This window comes from Gracilinanus agilis, chromosome 1 (genome assembly GCF_016433145.1).
Source record: "Gracilinanus agilis isolate LMUSP501 chromosome 1, AgileGrace, whole genome shotgun sequence".
NCBI lineage: Eukaryota > Metazoa > Chordata > Mammalia > Didelphimorphia > Didelphidae > Gracilinanus > Gracilinanus agilis.
This window is the reverse complement of record NC_058130.1, coordinates 559,648,791-559,676,301: the sequence shown is the minus strand read 5'-3', so window position 1 is coordinate 559,676,301 and position 27,511 is coordinate 559,648,791. Positions and strand designations below refer to the sequence as shown.

The 27,511-nt window shown below is 34.5% G+C and overlaps 1 protein-coding gene across 2 annotated transcripts in view; it reads left to right on the top strand.

The window, feature by feature from the left end:
* SPIRE1 (spire type actin nucleation factor 1) overlaps positions 1-27,511 on the top strand; it is a 248,136-nt gene that overhangs the window by 15,377 nt on the left and 205,248 nt on the right. For both annotated transcript variants that reach the window (XM_044667073.1, XM_044667065.1), the window contains exon 2: positions 9,293-9,327. In XM_044667073.1, the coding sequence (XP_044523008.1) occupies positions 9,293-9,327 (35 nt within the window). The remainder of the gene's footprint in view (positions 1-9,292; positions 9,328-27,511) is intronic.

Sequence of the window (27,511 nt, the reverse complement as noted above, 5' to 3'; positions counted from 1 at the left end):
TCTGCTCTATAATTAATACCAGGAAAGGTATACTTGAATAGTTCTATATTGAAAGAATAACTCAATGTACACGTGTGTATTGAGATTTGTGGACCTATTGTCTAATAAGGGCCTTGTGGGGGAAAAAACCTGAACTATTTGTTGTTACCCATACTTATTTTTAAACTATGGTGATCTTTTTCTCTAAATGAAAAATGCAGAGTTTAAAAAACTCAAATATTGCTTCATTTTGTTTGAGATAAAAATGAATCACAATTTTCATTTATTTTTTTAAAGTAGATCATAAAATTACTCAATTGTGCTATATGCCACTTATGAAATTTTTTATTAAATATTTTGTGTGTCTAAAAATTATTTTAGGTGATCATTCCAACATGAAACATACAAAAGAAAATTTGCTTTATTATTCATCACATAACATTAAAACAATGCCTTGTACATATTGCTAGAAATTCTGGTTTGTTAGAAAATAGTCATATATGAAATATTCCATGTTCCACAAAATAGAAAGACATATGAATTTGTTTTATTAATTTGTACATATATATACATACTCAACATATTAAATGAGAAATAAAGTCTAATTCAGTGGCTTCCAGACATAATTATTGAAATATAAATTTGGAAATTATTCTAAAACTATAGTTTGATATTTTGCATCTATTTTCTTTGCCAAAGAGAATGACCTTTACCTTAGAAATAAAAGGACAAAATCCACTAAAAAGGAGTTGGTGAAGAAGATAAGGGAGATAATAAGAGAATACCAAGTTGCCTTTGATGAATTCAAGGAATATAGTTCATATGAACTACATCCTTGGTACTAAAATAACTAGCAGATGTGATTGCTTAGGTCTCTGCCAGTAATATTTGAGAGATCCATGGAAAACAAGAGAAATACCTCAAGATTTTGTAAAGGCACAGATGGCATGCTTACACATTTGCATATGACACAACTAGTAGGGAGACTAACACTACATGACAGAATCTGGATCCAAGAAGGTCTTGATAGACCAGAGCATTGTGTTGAATGTAAAAAGATGAAATTCAGTAGGGATAAATGGCACGTTTTACACTTGGGACCAAACAGTCAGCAACTTTACATGTGCAAGATGGCAGAAGCATGCTTAGAGAGTAGTTTGGGTTTTAGTGGATTGCAAACTCAATATTAGTCAGTAGTGTAAAGTCGTAGCCAATAAAATCTAATGCCATTGTAGTCTAAATTAAGAGGTATGTCTTTTAGATATAAGGAGGTGCTAGACATTTCTGTTTTCTGTCCTGTCCTGCTCAGATCACATCTGGAGTATTGTGTTTGGCTTTGGTCATTATAGTTTTAGAAAGACTTTGATAAACAAGAGAGTGTCCAGAGAAGGGTAACTAGGATGGCGAAGGGTCTTGAGTCCATGTAATATGAGGATAACTAAAAGAATTGGGTATAGTTATCCTGGAGGAAGACTTGGGAAGTTGTGTTCAATATTTGAAGGGCTATCATGTAAAGAGAGAGATTCAACTTGTTTTCTCTGGTCCTAGAGAGTAGAACTAGGAATGATGGGGCAAAAGAGGTAAATGTAGGCTTGGTGCCAGGAAAACTCTACTACCAATTAAGAACTATTCAACAGTAGAATAGACTGTCCAGAAAGGTGGTGGGTTTTCCCTTATCGGAGGACTTCAAACAAGTTGGATTGACTACTTGTTGTATATGTTGTAGTGGATATTTCTTCTGGAATGCTTTGGACCTAAGGCACTGAAGGTCTTTTCTCTAAAAATTTCTGATTCTTTGATTTTTGTATGGGTTTGCTCAGATTTATGAGCAAGTTTGTCTTTGAAACTTTTTCTGTCTTGTTGGGATCTATAAACAGGTTTGGTAACCAAGAGAAGAGTTGAATTCACCAAGTTTTACATGATTGCCTCATAGATTCTGAGATTCTCCAGGTAATGATGAAGGCATTGCCATAGGCAGGATTCCTAAAGGTTGTTTGGCATGTTTGAATGCTGTATCTGCTGCCATAGTCTAACATGCAACTTTTCCACCCAAGTCAGACTTCTGATTGGGCAAGAAGTACCATGACTCTACTTCTGTCCAATAATTGCTAGGCAGCACAAATTCCAGCCCTGTAATGAGAAAGGTATCATAGCAAAAAAAAAAAAAAAAAAGAAAGCCCGCACTTAAGATTTTGCCTTGTTGCAACTTGTCTGTTAATGTCTCATCAACTAAGTATGAAAATGCTTGTAAAGTATCTCATAAGCAATGAAGCTCTGTTTGTATTTTGTATAGCTTCTTACTTTATGTGAATTCAAGGGAATCCAGAAAACATGGGTACTAGAGCAAAGGAGTTCTACTGTTTTATTACTGAAATGTTTCTATATTATCTAAATAGTGTGCTGTTAAATTTCTAGTTTAGTTCCTGTCCATCTATTGACCAAAATATTTATTAAGTAACATTTATTGTTTGCTAAACCCTGTAGTACTATGGTTAAAAAGAAAGGCAAAAACTGCCCCTGTCCTAAAGGCATATACAACACAATGGGGAAGATACCCCCAGAAAGTAACTGGCTACAGATAAGATCCATGCAGAATAGATAGATCAAAGGCAATATGAGAAAGGAAGGCACCACCAGTAAGGGATGGCCGCAGGACAGGGAATGATCTTCTGTAGGGGAAGTCTTAAAGGAAGTCAGGGAAATCCAGAGGTGGAGATGGGAGTTGAGGCAGGGAAGAGCATTTCAGGCATGGGAGACAGCCAGTCAGAGGCAGAGAGATGGAGTTGCAAATAAGCTCGTGTAAGTGGATTGTAGAGTGTAAGAAGACACAAGAGATGGGAAGCATCTAGACTTGTAAAGAGCTTTAAATGCCAAGACAGAGAATTTCTATTAGATCTTGGAAGCAATGCAAAGCCATTGGAGCTCAATAGGTACTTGTGGGCAAGGGAGGGGTGATAGGATCAGACTTAAATTTGAGAAAATAACCTTGTTATCCAAGTGGAAGCTAGCCTTGAGACAGGGAAATCTTTTAGAAGGCTACTCTGAAATTCATTTCCCATCTGGATGCTTTCTTGGACTCCTTGATCTCCAGAAGTTCATTATTCTGCAAGATAAAATTGAATCCGAAACTCACATATCCTCAGTACTCTTTGCCTCAGGGAACCCCCTCATTCTCTATGATTGTAGGGGAAGGTGAACATGGGATACCTCCTTCCTCATCTCTTTCATTTAAGGAAAGCTCTCAGGGAATTCACCTCATCATTTTTCAGTTTGCTTTTCTGAACTACATCTCTAGGAAATCATTATTCTGCAAGATGAAATTAGTTCTGAAATGCTTTCACCCCTGTTTTTATATCTGTAATACTTCATCATCCTTTTCCTTCCCCAACCTTCCCCCTATAGATTGTGAGTTCCTTGAGGGAAATGCCTAGCGTGTGTTGTTGTTGATCAGTCCTTTAGTTATGTCTGACTCTTCATCATCCCTTGGACCATACCTATTCATGGGGTTTTCTTGGCTAGTAGTAGACACTTAAAAAATATTTATTCACTCTGACTCTAACCCTGTGCTCTGTTTGCTTTAACTCTATTAACCTCTGTTTGTCTTAGTTAACTCGGTTGTAAAATGGGGACAATAATAGCACTTATCTCTCAGGATTGTTGTGAGTCTAAATGAGGTAGTGTTTGTAAAGTGCTCTGCAAACCTTAAAAGCACTATGTTTAGATCTTATGTGCTATTATTATAATTTTTATTATAAGTGATGAGGGCCTGAACTGGGGTTGTATTTATGTAAATGGAAAGAGACAGGAGAAAGATGATGTGAATGAGAGAAAGAGATATGAAATAATAAGATTTGGTAGTGGATTGGATATGTGGGATAAGTGAGAGTGAAGAGCAGAGGATCACACCAAGGTTATAAACCTTGGTGACTGGTAGAATGTTAATGCTATTGATAATAGTCAGGAGTTTGGAAGAGGGGTGGGTTTTGTGGAGAAAGATGATGAATTTTGTAGGGATTAAAAATTACTGGTTTGAAAATTATAAATAATATGATAGTTGCCAATTTAAAATATTATTGCTCAAAGTCTAACTGACTTTTAATAGCTTTTATTTACAAAAGAGGTGGAAAGTGTGAAAGTAGAGAAATATAGGAAGGTAGAGAAGACATTTAGCCTATCTATCTAAATATTTCTCTGGTGCTCCACTCAGCTAGGGCTTGTTGACCTTCAGCTAGAATTAAACTCTCTCTAGAAGTCAGGAAAGGAAAGCCAGCTATTCATTCACCCAAGTTCCCTCCAAGAGGCAGGTCAAGACAATGACTTGAGCTGAAGGTGATGACCTGTCTTTGACAACTCCTCAAGCCGATTCATCTCTGAAGTTGACCTTCTCCTGCAGATGACCTCAAGCTGACTCTCCCCAGAAGACCATCCCAGAAGACTATCTCCAGGAGATAGTCCCAAGCCAGAGAATTTCATGCTTTTATGGTGACTTCTTGTCACCCTCTTCACAGGGGCCAAACACAGTTTCCAAATTGCCTAGACATTGCCCTTCTTACCTTCTGGAGCTGTAAATTCTCATCAAAAGGGTTCACAGATTCCTGGCTGATTGAGTTTCTGAGGGTGTGAATTCTCTAAGTGGTTTGCAAGCTCCTCCACCTAGTTCAAGCTTTTGTTGATTCGATCAGAAGGTAGAGAAAGGAGAGTTAATCCTGTTTTCACAATCTAGTGAGGTACTAAGTAGGAGTACTTAAGTTATTGTTAACCAAAGTGTTAACTCCAACTAGGCAAAGAGAATAAATGATTCCCTTTTTATAAGTGTAAACTCAGAATAGACAAAGAGAACTAAGAATTTCCTTTCACAGTTTTGTTAGGAGTTTTAGAAACTTAAGAGACATTGAGATGTATAAAAAAGCAGTTGGTGATTTGTGACTTCTAGTTTAGCTGGATAACTAGATCTGGGAATCATCTAGGAGATGATAATTGAATCCATGATAGGGGATGAAATCAAGTTAGATCTCTTTTCTTTGCCTTCAAGTATTTAATTTCATTTATAAAAGTACATCTTTTGGCAAGGCTGACTTAAGTGAATAATGGTTTACTAAAGAACTCTAGTTCACTAGGCATAAAGTAATAATGTTAAATATTTTGTAATAATTTCTACAATGTTTTGTACCTTGTGTAGTACTTTGAAATTTTCAGATGCTTATGTTTTATTTTCTCTTAGTTTTTATACACTAGTTTTAAAACTTTGTGAGGATGAGAAAGACTGCTTATCTTTGTATCCACCTGAGCATCTCTTTGCAAAGTGTTGGATTTGTTTTGATTTAATTTTTTGCTTTATAGGTAGTATGAATCCTAAGACTCTTATAAGCAAGTTATATAATCCTGCAGGTTTTTTAGATCCAATTACTATAAATCTATTGAAATCTAAAGTGTTACTTCTCTTTATTTTTTCCTTGCAGAAAAGGTTTGTAGTGAACTCGTTTAAAATGGGGCAGGGGGGAAGACCACCTCTAGTTTCTGGGGAAGAGGTTGGATTTTAGGATGAGAGATTCCCTTGTGTCCTTTTTTTTACAATGCAAATGGTACAAATGTACCTTTCTTAGTTATTCAGTTGATTATGAAAATAGTCAGTCTATAGAAGCCAAATCTAACTGATCTTTCCCCAAATTTTTAGCAATTGATAAAAATAACCTTGGACTATGAAAACAGAAGTTATTATTTTTTCTTTCTAACCTCCAGAGTGGTACTAGTTAGACTTTCAGTGAAAGTGTTAATTGATAACATTAGGCATCATAATATGTATCATAATTATTATAACTTCGTGTTCAAGGAAATATTGTATTTGTTTTGGCTAATATGATCATTTGCCAATTTTCTAAGTTGCTTTAGGTTATCAAGTGGACACAATGGTATGTTGATTAGGTTCTCTTTATTTTCAAGGACTGGGAGATGAAAACAACATTACACTTAAATGTGTAGAATTTCTGTAGTGATACTATTGCAAATTTAAAGATTTATTTATATTTTAACTTTTTAAACAAATTACATTTTTCCCTTGAATCTTTGATGTTAACAAGTTTAGGAGGTACCCTTTTGGCAACTTATAGTCTTGGAGAGTTGTTTGAGGCACTTGGAAATTAAGGTATTATTTCAGGGTCTTCCATACAGAAAGTGACTTGAATTTAGTCTTCCTTACTGAGGTCAACTTTCTATTATTATATCAAAATACCTCTTATATGAAACAGGTAATTTGTAGAAAACTTTATATGAGACAGGTAGAATTTTATATAGAAAGATGGCATTGTGTATATTGTTTTTTTGGTTCTGTTTTTTCATCAGTTGATACAAATTTTTCCATGTTTCTGAATATTTATTATACTCCTTGTTTCTCACAGCACAGAAATATTCTTTTATATTTATATATACTACAATTTGTTTAGCCATTCCCCAATAGATAGACACCTATTTGCTTCTAGTTCTTTGATACTCACAAAGCTTTAAATATTTTAGTACATGGAACATTTCTTTTTGTCAGTAATTTCTTTGGGAGTACATGCCTACCAGCGGGATCTCTAGGTTAAAGGGAGGGGCCATATTAGGTACTTTATTAACATAATTACAAATTGCTCTCCAGAATAGTTATACTAATATACAACTCCACCAGTAATGGACAAGCATTATGATTAGGGAAAAGTGGATGAACTTTTACAACAACTTATTTTTTTTACTGGTCTTTGTTGAGCTCCTAGGATTTTAGAGCTGGGAAGGACGTTGAGTTCCTTCATACAACCCCTCATTCTACACATGAGGGAATTAAAGAAACAGAGCAATTAAGAGACTTGTCCAGCAACACATACCTAACTTCTCAGAGGCAACCCATCACCAATACTGATCCATTTCAATTATAGCAGTATAAAATAACAGAAACATTAATCCTTTTCAGGCTTCCTCATTCTTCAAGATTAGCTTTCTATCCACTAAAATGTGAGGTTTCTTTTTAAAGGAGGTAGAGATTTTAAAATACTTAATTTTTATTAATTAGCAGATATTTATATTGAACACATTCATTTTAGATGTGGTGCTACTATACCATATGGTTGCAACTATTGGTAATGACTCAGTCTCCCAAGATTTAGTGCTGCTGATTAACCCAAAGGCAGTAGTGAGTTAGAATAGGCTGTAATACATATTGCCAATGAAGAATTGCATAAGTGGCATAAAGATACCATTAGAGAGATATCTCATTAGAGAGATAGATGTTACTGGAAAAGGTGACAGAATGGTAAATTAGCAAGAACAAGGGAGAAGAAAAAGTAGTCTACCCACGTGGTACACTGGTATCCATATTTGGTTGAGAGATATAGATGAAGACTTTATGTACAAGGGAGTCCTCATGATCATTGGTAAAGATACTAATCTTTAAAAGAACCACGTGTGAACATAATTGTAATATACAAATAAAATCAGATTTAAATAATTGGAGAAATAATAGTTGTTCATGGATGGGCAGAACCAATATAATTAAAATAACAGTCCTATCTAAACTAATCTACTTATTCAATGCCATCCCAATCACATTTCCAAAAAATTATCTTATGGAGCTAGAAACATAATAAATTTAATTTGGAAGAACAAAAGATCAAGAATAGGAAAAGAATGAGTGGAAAACAATGTAAAGGATGGTTTTAGTGGTACCAGATTTTGAACTGTATTATAATGCAGTATTTATCAAAACTATCTGGTATTGGCTAAGAAATAGAAAGGTAGAACAGAACAGATATACAACAAACAGTAATAAAAAGTTATAGTAACCTTGCATTTGACAAAAATATAGAACCAGGGTATTGGGATAGGAAATCACTATTTGGTAAAAATTGCTTGGACAACTGGAAAGTAGTTTGGCAGAAATGAGGTATAGAACAATATCTTTAACCATTCACTAAGATTAGATGAAAATGGATAACAAGATTTAGACATAAAAGGAGATATGAACAAGTTAGAAGAACAGGAGACATATTACTTATCAGATTCATGGATAGGAGAGGAATTTATGAGTAAATGAGTCATAGAACATTGTGAGATATAAAATGGATAACTTCAAATATATTAAATTGAAAAGGTTTTGTACAAATAAAGCAAAGGTTGCCAAGATTAGAGAAGAAAAGTAGAAAGTTAGGGAAAAAATTTCATAGACAGTTTCTCAGATAGAGATCTCATATTGAAAATATTTAGAGGGGGGCAGCTGGGTGGCTCAGTAGACTTATAGCCAGGCCTAGAGATGGGAGATACTAGGTTCAAATCTGGCTGTAGACACTTCCTAACTGTGTGACCTTGGACAAGTCACTTAACTCTCATTGTTTAGACCTTACTGCTCTTCTGCCTTGGAACCAATACATAGTATTGATTTTAAGATGGAAGGTAAGGGTTTAAAAAAAAAAGAAAAGAAAATATATAGAGGACTTTGCCAAATTTATGGAAATGAGAGCCATTCCCCAATTGATAAAAGGTCAAAAGGTATAAACAGACAGTTTTTGGATGAAGAAATCAAAGCCATATGTAGGTGCATGAAAAAATGGTCTAAATCACTACTGATTAGGGAAATGCAAACTAAGACAATTCTGAGGTATCTCACACCCATCAGATTGGCTAAAATGACAAAATGATAAATGTTGGAAGGAATGTGGGAAAAGTGGGAACACTAATATACTGTTGGTGGAACTGTGAACTGATCCAACCATTTGGAGAGCAAGTTGGAATTATGTCCAGGCAGCTATGAAACTTTGTGTTCCCTTAAACCTAGCAATTTCCCAAGGAGATTAGGAGAAAAGGAAAAGAACCTATATATTCAAAAATGCTTATAGCAACTTTCAAAGAATTAGAAATTGAGGAGATGTCTCTTAATTGGTGAATGGTCAAACAAATTGTGGTGTATGATTTTGAAATATTACTGCACCATAAGAAATGATGAGCAGAGCAATTAAAAAAATACTTGGAAAGAACTACTTGAGATAATGAAGAGTGAAATGAGTAGAACTATGAGAACATTATATATAGCTAGAGATTTAATATTTGAAGAATAACTTATAAATATTCACCTCTGTAGATTGAACTGAGAAGTAGAAACACAAAAGACATGACCTATATATTTTGCCAGATGATATCTTCTGTGGTGTTGGGAGGATATGGAGGGGCTGCATGAAAAAATAAAAATGTAAAAAAAAATTTTAAAGAGCCATGTGCAAAGTACCTTGAATTTTTGTCAGTAATGATTATATTAAAATCCTTAAAATAACTAATTTTATTTTTGTTACAGGTACATTGGGATATTCACATTGTACAGAAACAGAGGTAAGAAAAATATTGTTTAACTTAATTAAATGATCTCAGCTCATAACAAAACTACCAATAATCAGAAGTTTGTGAAGGACATTAATTTTTAGTATTCTTAGAGTATGATGTTGAAATTCAGTACAATATTTGAACTACATGATGTGGTTTCTTTAAACATGCTTTGAAATATGATTTTAAAATAAAATAAGAAACATTTTTTGAATTTTGAAACTATAAGTAGGTTAGTTTATCTTGTTATTTAGAGATCAATCAATATCAATTTTATCTTTCAAATTTTAATTTTATTGTTATTTTAACGGAAATCTTCTCTAGCATGAGATTGAGTAGGAAAGATATATTAGACATTTTAAACCTTGTGGTATAAAGACATTTAGATGTCTTAGTGGGAGAATATTTGATGTTCTATCTATGCTTTTTTTTTTCAGTAGATAAGAAAAATCATTGAGATCTGATTGTGAAATGGTTAAACTGCAGGGAGAAAGTTGGGCCTGGTAGCAGATAGCAGTATACATATTTATAAAAATAAAATAAAAAATCATACACTGATAAAATATTGTGGAAATTGTTTTTTTATTAGAAGATCTAACTATTTTTTCCTTAAAACTTAAATTAACAAGGATAAACTTGAATTATATATGTTATTTTCTTTGTTATAGTAGTTGTACACTTCTCATAATTTCCAGAGCAGTTCCTAGAAATGTTGGTATTTAAAGTCTTCCAGATAGCACTAATATGATCTTTAGTTTCTTTCCATTTTACATTTAGAAGGTAAGCAACTTTTAATTTAAAAAATAATTCTTTCTGATTATAGAAAATTTTTTTTTTTTAATTTTCAAGGTAGCTGGTAGTTTCAGAAATCTATAAGCAAATAGCAAAATATGGCAGGCTTTGTCTAGCAAGTCTTGTTTAGACTAAGTCAGAGAATTTATAAGTTTTGGGAAGTTATAACTTTTTTCATAGCACTTTTTTTTGATACTTGCTGAAATATACAGAGTGTTTACTTAGCCTCGTTGTTTCTCTTATTAATGTAGGTGAATTTTGCTTTGTTGTATTGTTTTATTTCAAGACTCATCATATGTTATCCCCTGAAAATTTTTCTGAAACTCCTTCAAGAAATTCAGTGCATGGTTCACAATCTTTTTCCTTCCCCATATCCTGCCCTCATAGTAGAGAATTTCAACATAGATATTGATTCTCCCTCAGATCTTCTAATTTCCCACTCACTTTACTCAACTCACTTGACCTGCTCTTTAAGTTTGTATTTCATCTATATACAGAGAGCATCCTACCTCGATGTTGGTGTCAACAAACATTCTACTTCCTTGTTCATAAACTTTAATATTCTTTAATTGGATAATAAACTTTTGTCTTCTAATATTTCCTTTTGCCTTATGACTGCTAACCATGTTCTTTGTTCACACTATGACATTGATTTTTTCCAGCTCTCAGATCTTTACCAGGTTCTCACCTCAGAGGTTATACTCTGCTCTCTCATCCCAAAGTTTTTCCCTTGGTTAACCATTTTCACTTTATTCTCTCGTCTGTTCCTGAATCCTTTGCCCCCTTGTACTGTCACCACTGATACTTTGCCAAACCTGATCTGTGAATTAATCCTACTATCTGTCTCCCCTACTTTTCATGTATTTCTGAATGAGAAAACAGAGGAAATAGTGAAATTGGCTTTATAATCTTAGCTGGATCCTCACTAGTTTAAGACAAACATTTCATTCCTCCCTAATCAGTTTGCTGTCACATTCTCTTATTCTATAACTCTCCTCCCTTTTTGTGGCTAATCTACTTGAGAAAGCTGTGTATATTAGTTGGCTTTACTTCCCCTTACTCTCTTTTAAATTCTCTGTATTCTAGATTCTGATTTCATTATTCAATTGAAATTGCTATTTCCAAAGTTACCAGTGATCTCTTAATTAACAAATCTAAAAGGGTTCACAGTCCTCATTCTTTTTAACTTCTTGTGACATCTGATCCCCTTAAATTATCTTCTTCTCCTGAGACCTTAGAGTTTTTAATGGCACTTCTCCCTAGTTCTCCTCTCTGACTCTTATTCTCCTTTGCTGGTTCTTCACATACATCTTATTGACTAACTGTAGGTAGGTATTGTTCAAAGCTGTCTTGTCTTCTCTTTTTTCATTCTCTTTTATTCATACAGTGAAACTTCAATTATTTGGTACTCTAAGTTAGTTTACTCCCTTGTTTTTGTCTTTTAGAGGAAAGAAAAATCATAAGAAAATAATCTCAATCAGATTTGAATAAAAAGTTTGGGTGTATCTTATGGAAGGTTCGGAGAAACTTGATACTCTTTGAGTCTGTTCCTTATCTTTAAACTGGAGCTAACTTTACATTATTATAGAGTTGTTGTAAGGAAAGTGCTTTGAAGTTGAAATGCATTTTATAGTATTTATTTTGCCCTGTAGTGAAAATTGATATTTAGATAATGATAACCTTGAAGAATTGCAAAATTCTGAATTATCAAAGGAAGATTTAATTACATTTACTAATTTCTTGTTTTCTTTTTAATTAAGGCAGAAAGACTAGTAATTTCTAGAAAGATTTTTGACAACACAGGAATGAATCAAGTTGTTTTTTTAACCCCAAATTGTAGCCAGAAAACATTCATTGCTTCCTCCTTCTAGTCACTTGAGATTTGCAATGGTGGTTTTTCCCTCATTAGCTTCTGAAAAACATTTATGTATCTCCATATATTTACAGAGGAATGAAATAGGATGTACTGTTACCTTAAATTTACTCCAAAATTTTGGCCAAGTCATGATTATGTTAATGCTTAAGTGCCTAAGCAGTCATTTTTCTTCTTAGTCTAGAGACTATTAAAATTTAACTTTTTAACTTGGCTTCTTAGTATGGCATACTAAGGATAACAAACTCAGCTAACTTTTTGGAAAAAAGCAAAATGCCTTAAAGAATTTATCTTGTGTAAGCATGCAAAGCCTATTGATATGCTAACAGTAGTGAAAGACTGTAGCCTTATAAATAAACATTAACCAGTTGATGGTTTTCAGAATTAAGTCTAAGGCCAGCTGTTCATATGTTCTTTATTGTAAAGCTTTTGAAGAAGAGCCTTGCTATACCACCTCTGTTGTGTTGTATTGAATAAAAGTGAAAACAAAAGGATCATGTCAAAAGAACTTTTTAAATTTTAAATAACAAGTTATATGCCTGTAAGTTTTTGTAGAATTAAGTTTCCTGTAACAAGGTTTGTTAATTAAAAAAAAAAAGAAAACATTTTTGAAAATGCAAACATTTAGATTTGATCCCATGTGGCTTCCTGAGGAAAGAGACACATTGTAATATAGTGGAAAGAATGCCTGACTTAAAAGTCAGGAGCTGGAGGGCCTTTTTCTGCTTTTAATGTTATGGGTCACACAATCTTAGAAAAAAAATCACTTATCAGCTCTGAGCATCAGTTTCCTAATTTGTAAGGAGCCTTGTTTACTTCCCAGGGTTATTACAAGAATCAGATGAGACAAGATGTTAAAGTGTTCTGAAAGCTATAAAATACTTCATAAATAGTAGGTTATGGGTATTTCTTCCTTACTTTTGTCTCATAGAGTCTTTTTCATTCTTTGAGAATAATCTTCTTCCGACTTTCTGTATCCTTCGACTGCTGGCACCCTTCTTCCCAATCTTTTTTGTATTTTTGACATATTTGTATTTATTCGCTTTATTATGTCTATATTACATGTATGTTATGATGTGTTTGTCTTTACATTGTTTTCTAAGATCCTTATGAATTGGGAATGCTTCATTCTTTGTACTTCTATCCCTGTGTCCTACCATTTTTCCTAGTACATAGTGGGTGCTTAATAAAGAATTGCCGAGGAACAGAAATCTAGAGGCTTAAATTCAAATTATTTTAATTTAATCCAAACAATTTAAGATATTTACAACTACTTAGAATAACATTTGTTAGATGACTATTTAGTTGTTAAAGGAGAAATGTTATTTTATATCTTTTCATTTTTGCTGTACCCACATTTCCAAAAATATTCTTCCTCCTTACCTCTCCCAGAAGTCATTCTTTTTAACAAAAATTTGAAAAATAGAAAAAGACCCCAGTTCAACAGAACTAATAAAAATAACTGCATTATATACAGAGTTCTACACACAGTGGTCCTCAGTAGAAGACCTTATAACTTTTCTTTGTGGTCAAATTTGATCATAATAATTTTATAGCATTCATTGAAATTTGTTTTGTTTTTCTATTTACATTGTGTTTAATTTTTTACCTGGTTCTACTTGTTGCACTTTATACATAATCCATATTTTCCCCATGCTTCTCTGTATTCATCATGATTATCATCTTACAGTATACTAATATTCCATTGCATTTATATACCACAATTTTTTTAGCCTTCCTTCAAATAATGGTAACCACTTTATTTTAATTTGAATATTTTAAGCCACAAAATTAACTTTATTTTGCCAATTTTGCCAATATATGATGATAGAAAAACATGTAAAGACGTACATTTATAAATTCTTTTTTTTCCCTCCAAAAAAGAGTAGCAAAACTTAGAACTTTATAAATACGACATACATATTTTGATTTGGATAGTATTTAAAGGCTCTTGAAGCTGTAACTTCATAGCTAAGTGATATTCTGTGACTAATTAGGTTAACTGTAATTGTAACTTTTGTTACATATAAAATTCATGTTACCAATATATTTTTAGTTACTTTCAGGATGAACATCAAAATTTTAAAACAAAAATTCTTAATGATTGATCTTGTTTGGTTTAATCTTTATTCAACACTTTTTACTAAGAATTTTGTTCAAAATATGAATAAAACATATGATTTTAAGCAGGTTGGGTTAGCTGTATGTCAGAAGTTGAAAATATAGTCAAGTAATTTTTATGGAGTGAACACTAATTATGCTTTAGCATCTGTCCCTGAATGTATTTGCCATCTACTGATTATTGTCACACTGTTTCTCTACTAATGTATTTTAGCCAAAAATACATTAAAATTTGAGATAAGCTCTAAAATATCTTCTAATCTAGGATATAAACCCTACCTTGTATAGAAGGTCAAGTATTAACACAATGGAATATTCATATGTGGTAAATAAATGGTAATTTTCTCATTTAGATTTAAATAAAATATATCATTTGTAGTTATGCACACAATATAGGAAATTTTGACAACCATACACATATATAACATGTATATGCTTACATATATACATGTGTATATATTGTGTGTGTATATATACATATTTGTGTGTATATATATGTGTGTGTGTGTATATATATATATATGTGTATATATATATACACACACATACATATAAATCTCCTCTTTCCCCTTTACCCTCAGTGGCTAACAAGAAATTGTGTGCCTTTATGCTTTTTACTCTGTGAATAGTACTAGTAAAGGAACAAAGGTGTGTTCATAATTAGTAGAAAATTGTATCCCTGACTCTTCTTTGTGTAAACTGGTAGATCAAATGTACATACTAGTTTGAATGATCGCTGTTATTTGTTTCATCACTGAATCAATTTCATCAGGAATAAATTTGTCCAATTTCTTTCTTGGCACATTATCATCATTTGCAGTCTTGTCATTCTCATTTGATATTAGAAATCACCACCAGTTTATGAATTTAACATAGCCAGTAGAAAACCTCTATAATGTTGGTGATGCCCATGTTGTGTGCTGAGTTTCACCCACGTAACTGTCAACAGACATGGCTAAGAGGGCCAGGGACATGAGCCTTTGTACTGTTAATTCTTAAGTAAGGGATTATATTCAAGGGTGCTTACCTGGGGAAATCACTTAATTGATTTTTGGACTTTTAGGGTGTTAATGTATATGCACATATTTAGTCTCCTCCAAAATTTTGCTGTTTCATGCTCTTAAGTTATTTTTAACTTTAAGAGTTTTTTTGTAACTTTAAGGATAGGCATTCATGTTACAGTTATTGCATCATGTAAAAATAGAAATTGTGTAACCATTAGGAGTTGTCATATGGTTTTAGTGGTATTTTACTGGGAAGCAAGTTTTATTTTATTCAGGAGTTGGATAAAATGATGAATTTAGGAAAACAGGGTGTAACTGATGACTAAGATAGGAAACATAAGGACATGAGGCATGAAGTTAGACTTGTGTGATTTATGTCAAATTGAGCTCAGGGGAACTGAACCTAAAATTTTTTATTTCTGCTTATAGAAATTTAAAAATATTAGTAAGATAAAATGGTATCTGCTAACATTTGAACCTTTTGAAATTCTTTAAGATTATTCCTCTTAAGGATATATGAGTCTACACATTGTGTTTCCCTTCTTTTGAGTGTGGTTTAGGGTTCAAATTTGTTTATGTATGCTTTAGAATGAGTAATCTATATATGTGGGTTTAAGGCATCAGTTTTAAGCTATGATTTCAATGATTCTTGTCCCAGTTTGTACAATTTTCCTACAAGAAGTATATAAATAATATTATGTGTTGTGATATCTGGGGAGAAGTTTAAAAAAATCAAAATAGAGCACATTTAAATTTACTCTTACTTTTTTTGAGGTTTCCTTTTGTTGGGTTTTCTTATTAGGACTCCAGTTTTCATTTCGTTCTGTGTTTTATTAACCACCACTAATTATTTTGTACTCTGGGGCCCTAGTCCTTTAGCTGTAAGGAAGGTTAAATTAGTAACTAGGACAACCCTACTGCTTCCCTGGGTTAAACTGCTGTAGTTTAAGTAGAATAAGTTAAAGTTTTAAACAAAGTTAAATGAACTCTATCAGTTTTAGTGTTGTTAGTGTTAAGTTTGTAGAAATAGGAACTCTAGCAACATTCAGCTTCCCTGGGGGAGGAAATTTTTTAGAATGCTCAAGTTCACCTGTTTTGGAAAATTGTTTAAGGTTTTTACTACAAAATGTATAAAACCTGTAAATGGATATACTTTCCCACCTTTTGTTTGTGTGTGTGTGTGTGTGTCTATATATACATACATATATATACACACATACATATATATGTGTATATATATATCGTGTATATAATCTTTATCATCTGTACCTCATATTGAAATAGCTGTCATTAATTTCACTATCCTGCCGATAGGTATCTTCAAACACCCAGAATGTCCCAGTGTCATCTCAAATATATCTTCTGGATTTTTGAATTGTGTAGAATTATAAAAAGAAAAGGTTACTGAATGAAGGAGGCAAACAGAGAGTTTGGGCTTTGATGTTAAACAACAGTGTTTTAACTTCCTCTTTAAGACCAATGGTGGGAATTTAGTTGGCGGTTGGGGGCAGGGAACAAAGTGAAAGAAGATACCACTAGTTCTGGAGAGGATTTGAAAACAATAGCTGGGGATGTAAGATGCTGTTTCATCAGCTGAGAGCCTGGTTTCCCAAAGGGCTAACAGATGGAAAGAGTGTGAGAGAGAGAGGCAGCATTGTTCACTATAGAAAGGGAATTCTGGAGAGCACAAAGGAATGGGTGGATAAGGTTGTATTAGGACATGGCTAGAGTTGGATGGAGAGGAATGGGAATGAGGGAGAATGTGAAGAAGGAGCAAGCCATCATTTTTTCTAAATGGTTGCTGATTTTTTAATTACAAGGATAATAAGAGAAACGGGGGAAAGCCAAAGAGGTATATGGCAGATAGGGAGAGAAACTCATAGTCTCAAAGAGGTGTTGTAGAGAGATCTCAGTTGAGTCTGAATTTATTCCTTTACCTGTGAGTTTTGAGTGGTATAGAGGGCTTAGATTTGAGGTTCTGGTAGGCAGTGGTGTCCTTCCCATCCTCTTTCCCCCAACTCAAGTGCCTGGAGCCTTCTCTACTCTTAGATTTGGGTTTGGCTTGAATCTGGTGGCCCTATTTGCCTTTTCCTGGATCACTAGTGGAATCCAGAAGAGATGAAATAAGTATTTAAAATTTTTTAAAACATGAATAGAAAATATAAATAATACTTGTGTATTGAAATTATAATCATATGGATTTACTTCTATCTAAACCATTTCATGACATGTAAGTCAAATGTGGCAACTTTAATATATATCAAATTAAGATAGTCTAATGAAGCAATTATTTTATATTTTTATTTTTATTCTGAGTACTTATAACCCTCCCCAGTCACTTTCTTCCTATCTCTTTCTGCCTTCTTGCATGCTAAGTGTTAATAAGATTATTATTCTATTCTCAATTTAAAAATTCATTATTTTGTCAAGCTATATTGGCTCTTTTGATATTTTTTCTCAAATTCCTTTTTTCTGATTTTTATTATACATTCACTCAATTTTAAATCAACATTTTTAAATTTTCTGAATATAGTTGTTCACATTTATAAGTTTTTATGATCTACAAACATACGAAGCTTGTGGTTAGCTTTTGTAACAAATAAAATTAATATAGAGGGACAGAATTAAAAATATGGTTTCAAAAGGTTTATGGAAAGCCATTTAGAAAAATGAAGCCATGTGCCTATTAAGATTTAGTTCAAAAGTCGTGCCATACCTCTGCCCCCTGGCTGCTTCAGCAGGAAAAAAGAGAAGGTACCAATCCCAATCTCCTATTTAACCTTCTGTTTAGGTTGGCTTACATCACCACATAAGAGAGGAAGCCAGTTGAATCATGGGAAATGTAGTTTGAAAGAGATCTAAATGTCCACAGGAAGTTTAGACCAGGGACCTCAAAATAAGTTCAAGGACTCCCAAATTTCCAATATCACACTTTAGGATTTTAGTTTTGAAATATAAGTTAAAAATGAACATTACATAAAGAAATAATAAGCTTGTCCATTTTTAAGAGTCATAATGTTTTAAGTAAATGCTTTCTGGTATGGTTTTATACTTTTTTTAAAAAGTACAAACTATGAAAAAAAGTTTCTGAAGATTTGTTGACTGGGTGCCTCCAGGGTGTCTTAACTTACCAAAGAATAAAGGCTCTGAGAATGGTTTTTTAAATAATCAAAATTACCTTAGAGGGACATAGTTTAGCTTCATTATTGAAGTAGCCTTGCATAGATAAAAATAAATAGGATATTCCTTATATTAGACTAGAAAGCAATATTAATTAAACCCAAAGAAAGCTAATTACTACATAATTTGCTATGCTAGATAGTGGGAGGTCAGGATTGTCATTTAGTCTTAATGAAAAATCCAAGGGATATAATTTTTACAGAAATGAAATTTTTTTTGCTTTTAAGATCCTAGAGAGAGACTTCGAGTAATCTTGTCTGCCTTTACCTTTCTAAAAAAAAAAATCTTTCAAGGGCTTAATAGAAAAAAACTAGTGAATTTAACAGTATATTAACTATTCCTATGCCAATAGTCACATACATTTAGAACAAGAATGGACCTTAAAGGTCCAGCCCAACCCCTTCATTTTACAGATAAGAAAACTCAGCCCTAAGGGAAGCTGATTTGCCTAAGGTCACTTAAGTAATAAATAGTGGAACTTGGGATTTGAACTGAAATCTTATGACTATGAATAGGGTACTTTTTCACAACTGCTTATCCCCTTGGTAGAATAATATTTTAAAATACATAAAATGAAACATTTATAATTCTAAAGTGATGAGTTATATTGAAATAGTTATCAAAATATTAAAAACAATTCACTGATACATGAAATCTGAGGTGTATTGACTTTGTATTAAGAACCCCATATCTCTTAGCTGTCATATCTTACTGCTGTTAGTAAGCCTATTTATATTTCTTTGTTTTCCCATTATCTAAGAGATTATTAAAGTATAAAGAACTACTTGCCATTTAATTAAGGACAAAAAAACCTCAGGTCTCAGTAGTTTTTAAGGGCATTGGTGTAGTGATTTGAATCATAAAAACAGTCAATAAACAATGTTTATCTTGAGGAAGCTAAGTTCTAGAGAGAAGTTTAAATTACATTTAGGACATGAATTTCTTGAACAAAAGCAAAAAAAATTTTTTCCAGAGCACTAAGATCATCAGAAGAGTTTTGTAGAAAAGACATTTTGGGAGATAGCTAGGTGGCTCAGTGGATAGAGAGTCAAGTCTAGAGATGGGAAGTTCTGGGTTTGGCCTAAGACACATACTGGCTGTGTGACCCTGAGAAAGTCATTTACCCCCCCATTGCCTAGCCCTTACTACCCTTCTGCCTTGGAACTAATATAGTATTGATCCTAAGACCTAAGGTAAAGGACTTTCTTAAATGTTTAAGGCCTTATCTAGCAAGTTGGCTTCACTTTCCATTACAAAAGAGTTATAATAGATTTCTGGGTTACCTAAACAACTAGATGGCTGACATTTTCTCTGATTCTCCACTTCTCATACCTCTACAAAACAGAAATTATGTGACAAAGATAAAGAAGCTTCAGCTGTCTCCATTGTCTAGCATATCTAGAATCCAAAAGAAGGTTGAAAAACCTGGAACTCAGATTTTTATGCTTACTGAACCTGAGGTTACTTAGCATCCCTCCCAACTTTCCACTCTGCTGTGAGGTCACAGCATGGACAATAAAACCTGTATCTGTACCCTGATGCCTCTTCCCTCTTTCTGGTGAAAGCTGCAAGCTGCAGAAATTTCCTCAGAACTCGGCATAAGAGTAGAAGCCTTCCAGATGTTGCAACCCAAAAGTATCAACACTGCAAAACTCTGAATTGCTGGTACCAGGCCAGAAGACTGAAGAACAGGAGTGGGATAGATCATCAAGACAGAACACTGTTAATATGTGATTGGGGAGGGGATATGATATGCAACACTTCACAAAGCCTGAGAGAAAGAGGAAAGCATACAACTGGAGCCAGTTCTGGCCACTGAAAAGTTAGTTGGAGCAGAGGTCTAGATTGGTGAACTGTGTGAGAGAAGACCTGAGACTCTTTGAGATCCAGCCTCCAAAGAAACCATAGTCAGAGAGGAGAGTCAGAAAGTGAATAACAGTGGCTTTAAGGGTGGAAAAAAGGAAAAAAGACTGAAATTACTAAAGATTTCAGGAAGAAGAAAACTCCAAGATCTCAATATGAATAGTTAAATTGACAGGAAACGCAGGAACTGCAGAAGGAAATATGGATTCCAGATTTAGTAAATTAGTTCAGATATCTATGAATAAATACTGAAAAATAAAGGAAAATAACCCAACACTTGATGAGATAGAAGATTCTGTGGAATTTGAGGAGAATATAGAACTATCACAACATATTGTTCTTGAATGATTTAAAAGAGAAATGAGAATTATGAGAGCAGGATTTATGGTATATACAACAAAAATAATGAGCAAAATAGAAAAAACATGAATCTGTGATGACAAGCTTTACCAAAGAAGAGAAAGAACAATGGACTAGGAATGCAAATACACAGAAGTGAAGGACAACCTAGAAGAGGAAAAACAAAAACCAGTAAAATGAAAAGAAAATATACTTGCTGTGCTAGCAGATAACCTAAAGATTATAGGTCTCCCAGAAGAATATGACAGGATAAAAAAATGTTAACACCAGGATGAAGGAAATAATAGAAGTGATTTGCCTCAGAACTTCTGAGTATAGAAAATGAAATTCCAATTGAAACAGTTCATGAATCACCTCCAGAAAAACAAGCAAAAATTCTGAAGGCTTCAATCTCCAAGATACATATGGTTCAATTTTCAGTTCCGAAACATGTTCTGCATACAATCAGGAGAAAGACCTTCAAATACAGAAGAAAGGACATTCAAATAATTCAAGAAAATTCTGCATCCAGTAGAAAACATTAGAGGGAATGGAATAAATGTGTTAACAAAGAATAATGGAGCTCAGGATACAGTCCAGGATTACCTACTTTGCAAATCTGAGCTAACCATAGAGGACAAAAGATGTACATTCAGTTACAAAGAGTTTTAAACACTTTTAGAAAGAAAACCAAAACAGCAGAGATCACTTACTTCTTTAAATCTCAAAGAACAGAAATAGAATAGGAATGAATAAATGCAGTAGTCAAGGAAAACAGCAGCAACAGAATGACAATGGAGAGAGTAGTAAGTGATTTCTTTCTAAATGTATACAAGGCTACAGGGCTAAAGGCAGAAATCTAGTAGAGATAATAATGAAGAAACAAATAGAGGGCATGATGGACAGAACTTGGATAAATCCTGCCTACAGATGAAGTATTGCTTTTTTTTGTAGGACTACTTTACAACATTGTAAATAAAATGGGAAAAAGGGAGCAGGGGTATAGAGAAGAGTATGGGATATACTGACATCAAATCAGGAGTTACAATGAGGGAAAGGTGAATTCTGTGGTCTCATAGAGAGAAGAGTTTCTAGGGAAGTAAGTAAGATGGGAAAGATATTAGAGTTTGAGAGTAGGGAGGAAGGAGACCATACTAAGGAAATGGGAAGAGGTTACACTGATGAATATTTCTATGGGTTGGTGGAGGGAAAAGATCTTATACTGGCTGAGGCCTCATTTGAGAGGATTTGATGCTTGAAAAGTCTCCTTGTCCTACATTAGAAGAGAGGAAGTTGGAACTTCTGGGGGCAACTGGCACCTGGAGGCCTGGAGGAAGAGCATAAACACATTAAAGAGAATTCCAAGTAATTGTGGGGAAAAATGGTTAACAGGGAGGGGTATAGATTAATGGGCTCCATAATCAAGGTCATGAGGGGGAGAAGCCCTACCCATCAGACAGTATTCTCTCTGACATCTACAATAATTGTCATTGTTCCAGGAGTGAGACACAGTAGAAAAGGGGAATTTGTGGGAGAAGTTCTACAAGTCAGTGGCAGAAAGTATCTAGAAGGGAGAGTCATTGCCTTGGGAGTTTTGATTATGAGTCATAAATCAGAGAATGAGAGTCTGGAGTAAACCAAAGGAGAAGAGGCCAACTTAAAAACATTAAAGTAACTGTAGCAAGTATGTTTTATAGCAAAAGAGGAGGAAATGATAATTTTTTAAAAAACTCAACTTTAGAGACAGAGGAAAGAAATATAAACCTAACTCATAACTTTGAATATGAATGGAGGAGTGGCTAGGTGTCTTAGTGGATAGAGAACCTGGCCTAGTGATGTGTAAAAGGGAATATTTTTCTCTTAACTTTAATCAAGTACTTGGAGTGCTCCACCCTTTAAATTTAATCAGCCAGGAACTTGTGAATCCTTTTGATAAGAGTTCATACCCTCAGAGGATGAGAGGTGGATCCCACAGACACTGACCCCTGGGCAGCGCTAGGCAAATTGAGAGACTTTGATTGGTTCCTGAGATGTGATAGACCAGCCCACAGTTGCTGGAAGCCAGCCTGCAGCATCAAGGGTCTGGAAAGGTGTACGGTTTAGGTGAGAAAGAACGAAGCAGAAACTGGGAATCGTCAGTCTTAACACGTTAGCTCATGACTGTTCCAGTAGTCTCTGAGCTTGTGGTTTTATTTTATGCATTTTTTTCAAGAACAGTTTTTTCTACAAAGTACATTTGAAATCAAAAGCTGTATAGAAACACCCAAGGTTAAAGAATTACATCACAGCTGGCATATAGCGCACAGATTTTTTTCTCATGTAGATTACATCCAGATGAGACAGTGTCCAAGGTTAAAGAATGAGTCTTACTTTATCTAAATTTTATTTTAGTAAAAGCTTCCATACTTCAAAAGATATGTTAAAGAATGAGCCTTTAAAATTGTGGGGTATAGGTCAGTGTGGGAAGGCACTAAAGTGAGAATGGAATTTGCTTAGAGCTGCCATGCAGTGTCCTTGGGATGTCTGGAGCAGAGAGAAAAGATACAAGCAGCTGCTGCTATTTTCTGCTGAGGGAAAGGGCTGTTAATTCATTAAATGCTGGTTTACTATAGAGTACTTAGGGGTTTTCTCTGGAATTTGAGGCTATCCTAAAAAACTAGATTATAATGCTTTCAGTAATAAAAAGAGTTGAACAGAAGGAAGTCACAGAGAGGGATCAGATTTTTTGGATAAGCCACCCATCCTATGGCCCAACTTTTCAGGCCAACAGAGTCAGTACAGGGCCTTGCCAGCTGTATTGACCTTGATGGGATCCAGATAAAAGATTCTATTAAAAACCCTATTTCTCTGAGTGGCCCCCAGCACACAGTGAAAGGAAGGAGGAACCAGAGAGACAGGGAGGACGTGGAGAAAACTGCTTATAAAAGCCAGCCAAAAGTATTCTGAGTCACTTCTGCTTCTGCTGCATTGGTGGCTCTTGCCAAGGAAGGACCTCTGTATTGGTGTTTCTGCGTTGGATTCTTCTGTGTGGCACTTCTTCTGTGTTGGAGGACTTCTGCTTTGGAGTCTGAGACTCTCCTGCTCCTTTGGAGATTGGAATCCTCCTAGAAATTGGAACTTTGTTGGGGAGTGAGCTAAATTTCTTTGGAGTAGACTTAGAGTGATAGGCTAGACGATTCCCTTATCGCCTTCCTACATTTAAATCTCTTTACTATCTCTACCCTCCTGTAATGAAGCTACTAAAAGTGCTAACAGCCTCATGACTTAAGAGTTAGTTTTATAAATGGCGACCACAGTTATTTTTAAAAAAAGTCTTATATTTGTCAACCCAACTTTAATTATTACAAATGGGAGATCTTGGGTTCAAATCCTAGCTGTGTGACCTTGGACAAGTCACTTAACCCCAATTGCCTAGCCCATACTGCTCTTTTGCCTTGGAACCAATATATAGTATTGATTCTAAGACACAAGGAAAGGGTTTAAAAAAAACACATGAATGGATTAAACAGTCTAATTAAAACTAAAAAGAATAACAACAGTTGCCTAGAGTGAGGTGTTCAAGATTTGGCTCTACTACTTATGAGCTGTTGACTTTTTTCTTTTTTTTTTTTAAACCCTTATCTTCTGTGTATTGGCTCCTAGGTGGAAGAGTGGTAAAGGCGGGCAGTGGGGGTGAAGTGACTTGCCCAGGGTCATACAGCTGGGAAGTGTCTGAGGCCGGATTTAAACCTAGGACCTCCCGTCTCTAGGCCTGACTCTCAATCCACTGAGCTACCCAGCTGCCCCAGCTGTTGACTTTTGTATAATGGCCTGAGTTTGCTGAGCCTATTTTCTTTTCTATAAAATCAGTATAACAGAGCCCATGTTAAGAGTTGTTTAACTAAGGGCTTTTTACACATAGAATGCTATATGAAGGTAAGTTGTTTTTATTACCTTGTAGTTCTTTACAGTTACAAATTTAAAGGATTGTAACAAATACAGACTATGTCAGCATATCTCATGGTACCTGAGAAGAGGTGTGAGGAAGCAAATATAGGAGATCACAGTGATGGCAAATGCTACTCTTACTGGTTTTACATAGGTGGACATTATATGTGTTCTAAGCCAGCATAGTACCAGAGTAATGGGCTTAATTTATAGAACCCATTGGCTAGTTCTTGGCAGGAGAGAAACTTGAAGTTACCATGTACTTAGAGTTTGCTTTGTACCTATATTTCTAGGCAGAAAAAAATGAAAAGTACAAAGAAATAAGGAAAGAATACTAGTAAGTTCTTTTAGGTCTTTCTGAGTATAAAGAACCTTATTGGATTTTTATTAAGTTATGCTTGGATTTGGCTTTAAAGAGTTTTTTATAGCAAAGGTAGAAACAGAGCCTTGGGAGAAAGCTATATTCTTACTTATGAAGCTGAAGGAGATATAAAGTCCAATTTTCTCTAACTTGTGTGTTCCCAATACAAAGCCATAAGTATAATTATTTGTTGTTCTTATTGTTCAGTTGTTTCAGTCACGTCTGGCTCTTCCTAACCCCATTTAGAGTTTTCTTGGCAAAGATACTGGAGTCATTTGCTAATTCCTTCTCCAGCTCATTTTACATATGAGGAAACTGAGACAAATAGGATTAAGTGGCTTGACCAGTCACACAGCTAGTAAGTGCCTGAAGGCAGATTTGAACTCTAGAGGATATCTTCCAGACTCATCCTAGGTCTGGCACTTTTTATTAAATAACAGAAATACTATTTAAACACATACTTACAACTCTTTATATTTTAAGGCATTTCAAGATATAGAATATAGCTTATAGATTTAGAGCTAGAGGGGGCTAGTTCAAGCCCTTTATTTTGCAGATCAGAAAACTGAGAGTCAGGGAAGTTGCACTTATTCAAAATCACAGGGCTCATAATAATTTATTCATTATGACCTTTCTCCCTTTTGTTCTCTGTCTTTACTCCTATATTTGTATATACATTTTAGATTATATTTTTAACCATCACTTTTTAGTTCTAGTATATTTTTTAAGTTGCATTAAGGAAGCATAGTTATATCACATGGGTGCAATAGCTTTAAAAATGTTAATTCTGAAGAAATTGTTTCTGAATTTCATGTTTTAGATAATTAAAACACAAAATACTGTGATGTGATTTTTTTAAATGGACAAGTTATTGAAATAATTGTTATTTATCCTGTAGTTGGAAAACTCAAAGTAAACTCATGCAGAAAAATGTAAAATATGTGAATGCTCCTCCGCCTATGCACATGTACCATTTGACTGTTATAGTTACTATCTCACCCTATTTCTATCCCTCCAATTCTTTTCAGCCACATAGAATAGATATGGGTGGGGTGGGAGATGAACCCACACATCAAACTATGTAGCCATGTGGTTCTGTGTTCCATTATCTCAGTCTAGGCTGCATGTATAATTATGCCCCTTAGGGTAGAGTGCCAAGATGAAATAGCTACTTCAGGCTATTCTCAAAGGACATTAGAGGCTACATTTGCTGAACTTTTTAAAGTATTCCCTTAGGAGAGAAGACTTTTACTTGTGCTACATTTCCACCCTGGTGCAATAGATGTTTTTTTTTGCCAGTTATCTAAGTTGTTTGGACTGGAAAAATTATTTCACTCCATCTTTTTGTAGGTTATATTCCTCAAGAATTCATTTTGAGGTGTTATATTGTAGTTGTTTGGAGGATAATTTGGAGTGGGTCTGTGTACCTTCTCCATCCTCTTGGTTCCACTCTACTTTGTCCTTGGATCTTAATTTGTTTCTCTGTTTTCAGTCTCTTTTTCTTCAGTCCACTTATATTCTTTTTTAGATCCTAAGGAAGACTGTATGGTTTTCAGTGGAAAGAGTACTTACACATAAAAGGAAGGAAGGAAATGAGATTTATTAAGCTTTTACTATGTGCCAGTCACCATTCTAAACAATGGAAGGCAACACTAGGATGTAGGTGCAGTTGTGCAGTTGAGAAAACTAAGGCCAATAGGATAAGTGACTTATCTAGAGTTATAGAACTAATGAATGTCTCAGGCCAGATTTAAAGTTAGATCTTCCAGACTCTGAACCCAGTTCTCTATTCTCTGTGCCACTAGCTGCTTAGTTAGAAGAGCTTGAGTGATGGCTGACATTTATTAACTGTGTGATCTTGAGCAAATCACTTCCCTTCTCTGGGCCTACTATCCTTATCCTTTATGGATCAGCTCAAATGCCATCCTATTATAATTGTTAAAAAGGAATGAAATTCAACCCTAATAATATCTTTATATATCTCTATAGATCTTCCTCTCTAGATCTGGGAGGATGGATGGTATGTAGATCTTAGAGATAGTATGAATGGAGGAAAGATAAGGTGCCCAAGGCCTAAGCCAGCTATAGTTTGAGGGAGGAACCCACACTCCTCTCACAATAGCTATGGATGTAATTTATCCCTCTCCTCCCTGACAGGCTTGATTGGTTAAGCCTGTCAGTTGCTTCCTTCTAACAGTTGCCCAGGTTGGAACCCTTGAGAGGTAAGGTAGTTGAGGTTGGATTAGTTGTTGATAAGGCTATTGATTGACTAATGGAAACGTTGTTATCTGACTGCATATTGATTCTCCCCTTCCCAAGGGCTTTGGTAGAATGACTGCTCAGGAAAGGTACTGTTGGTAAATCACTGTATTAACTATTAATGGGGAAAGGAAACAAGGCAATAGGTTTGAGGATTTGGGAACCCTATTGCTATTGGTTTGGCTGCTAAGCTAATTGTTGATCAAGTCTGGAGATTGCTAGGCTGGTAGAAGCTGGAGGTCTTCACCCTCTCACTAACTCTGACCTGATCTGGTCACAGCCAAGTCAGAGATTAGGGAAGGCTATTGATGTTGACGTTGATAGATGATCTCTATATTCTCTCAGTTCTACTATCAATGGTGGTGATTGATCACTAGCTCTCTCTGAGTCAGGTATAGGTTACAGGTTTCAGGCCTACCTTCTTCCACCCTTCACCTCCCTCTGTCCCAGTACTTCTATGAGCTTTGAGCCCTC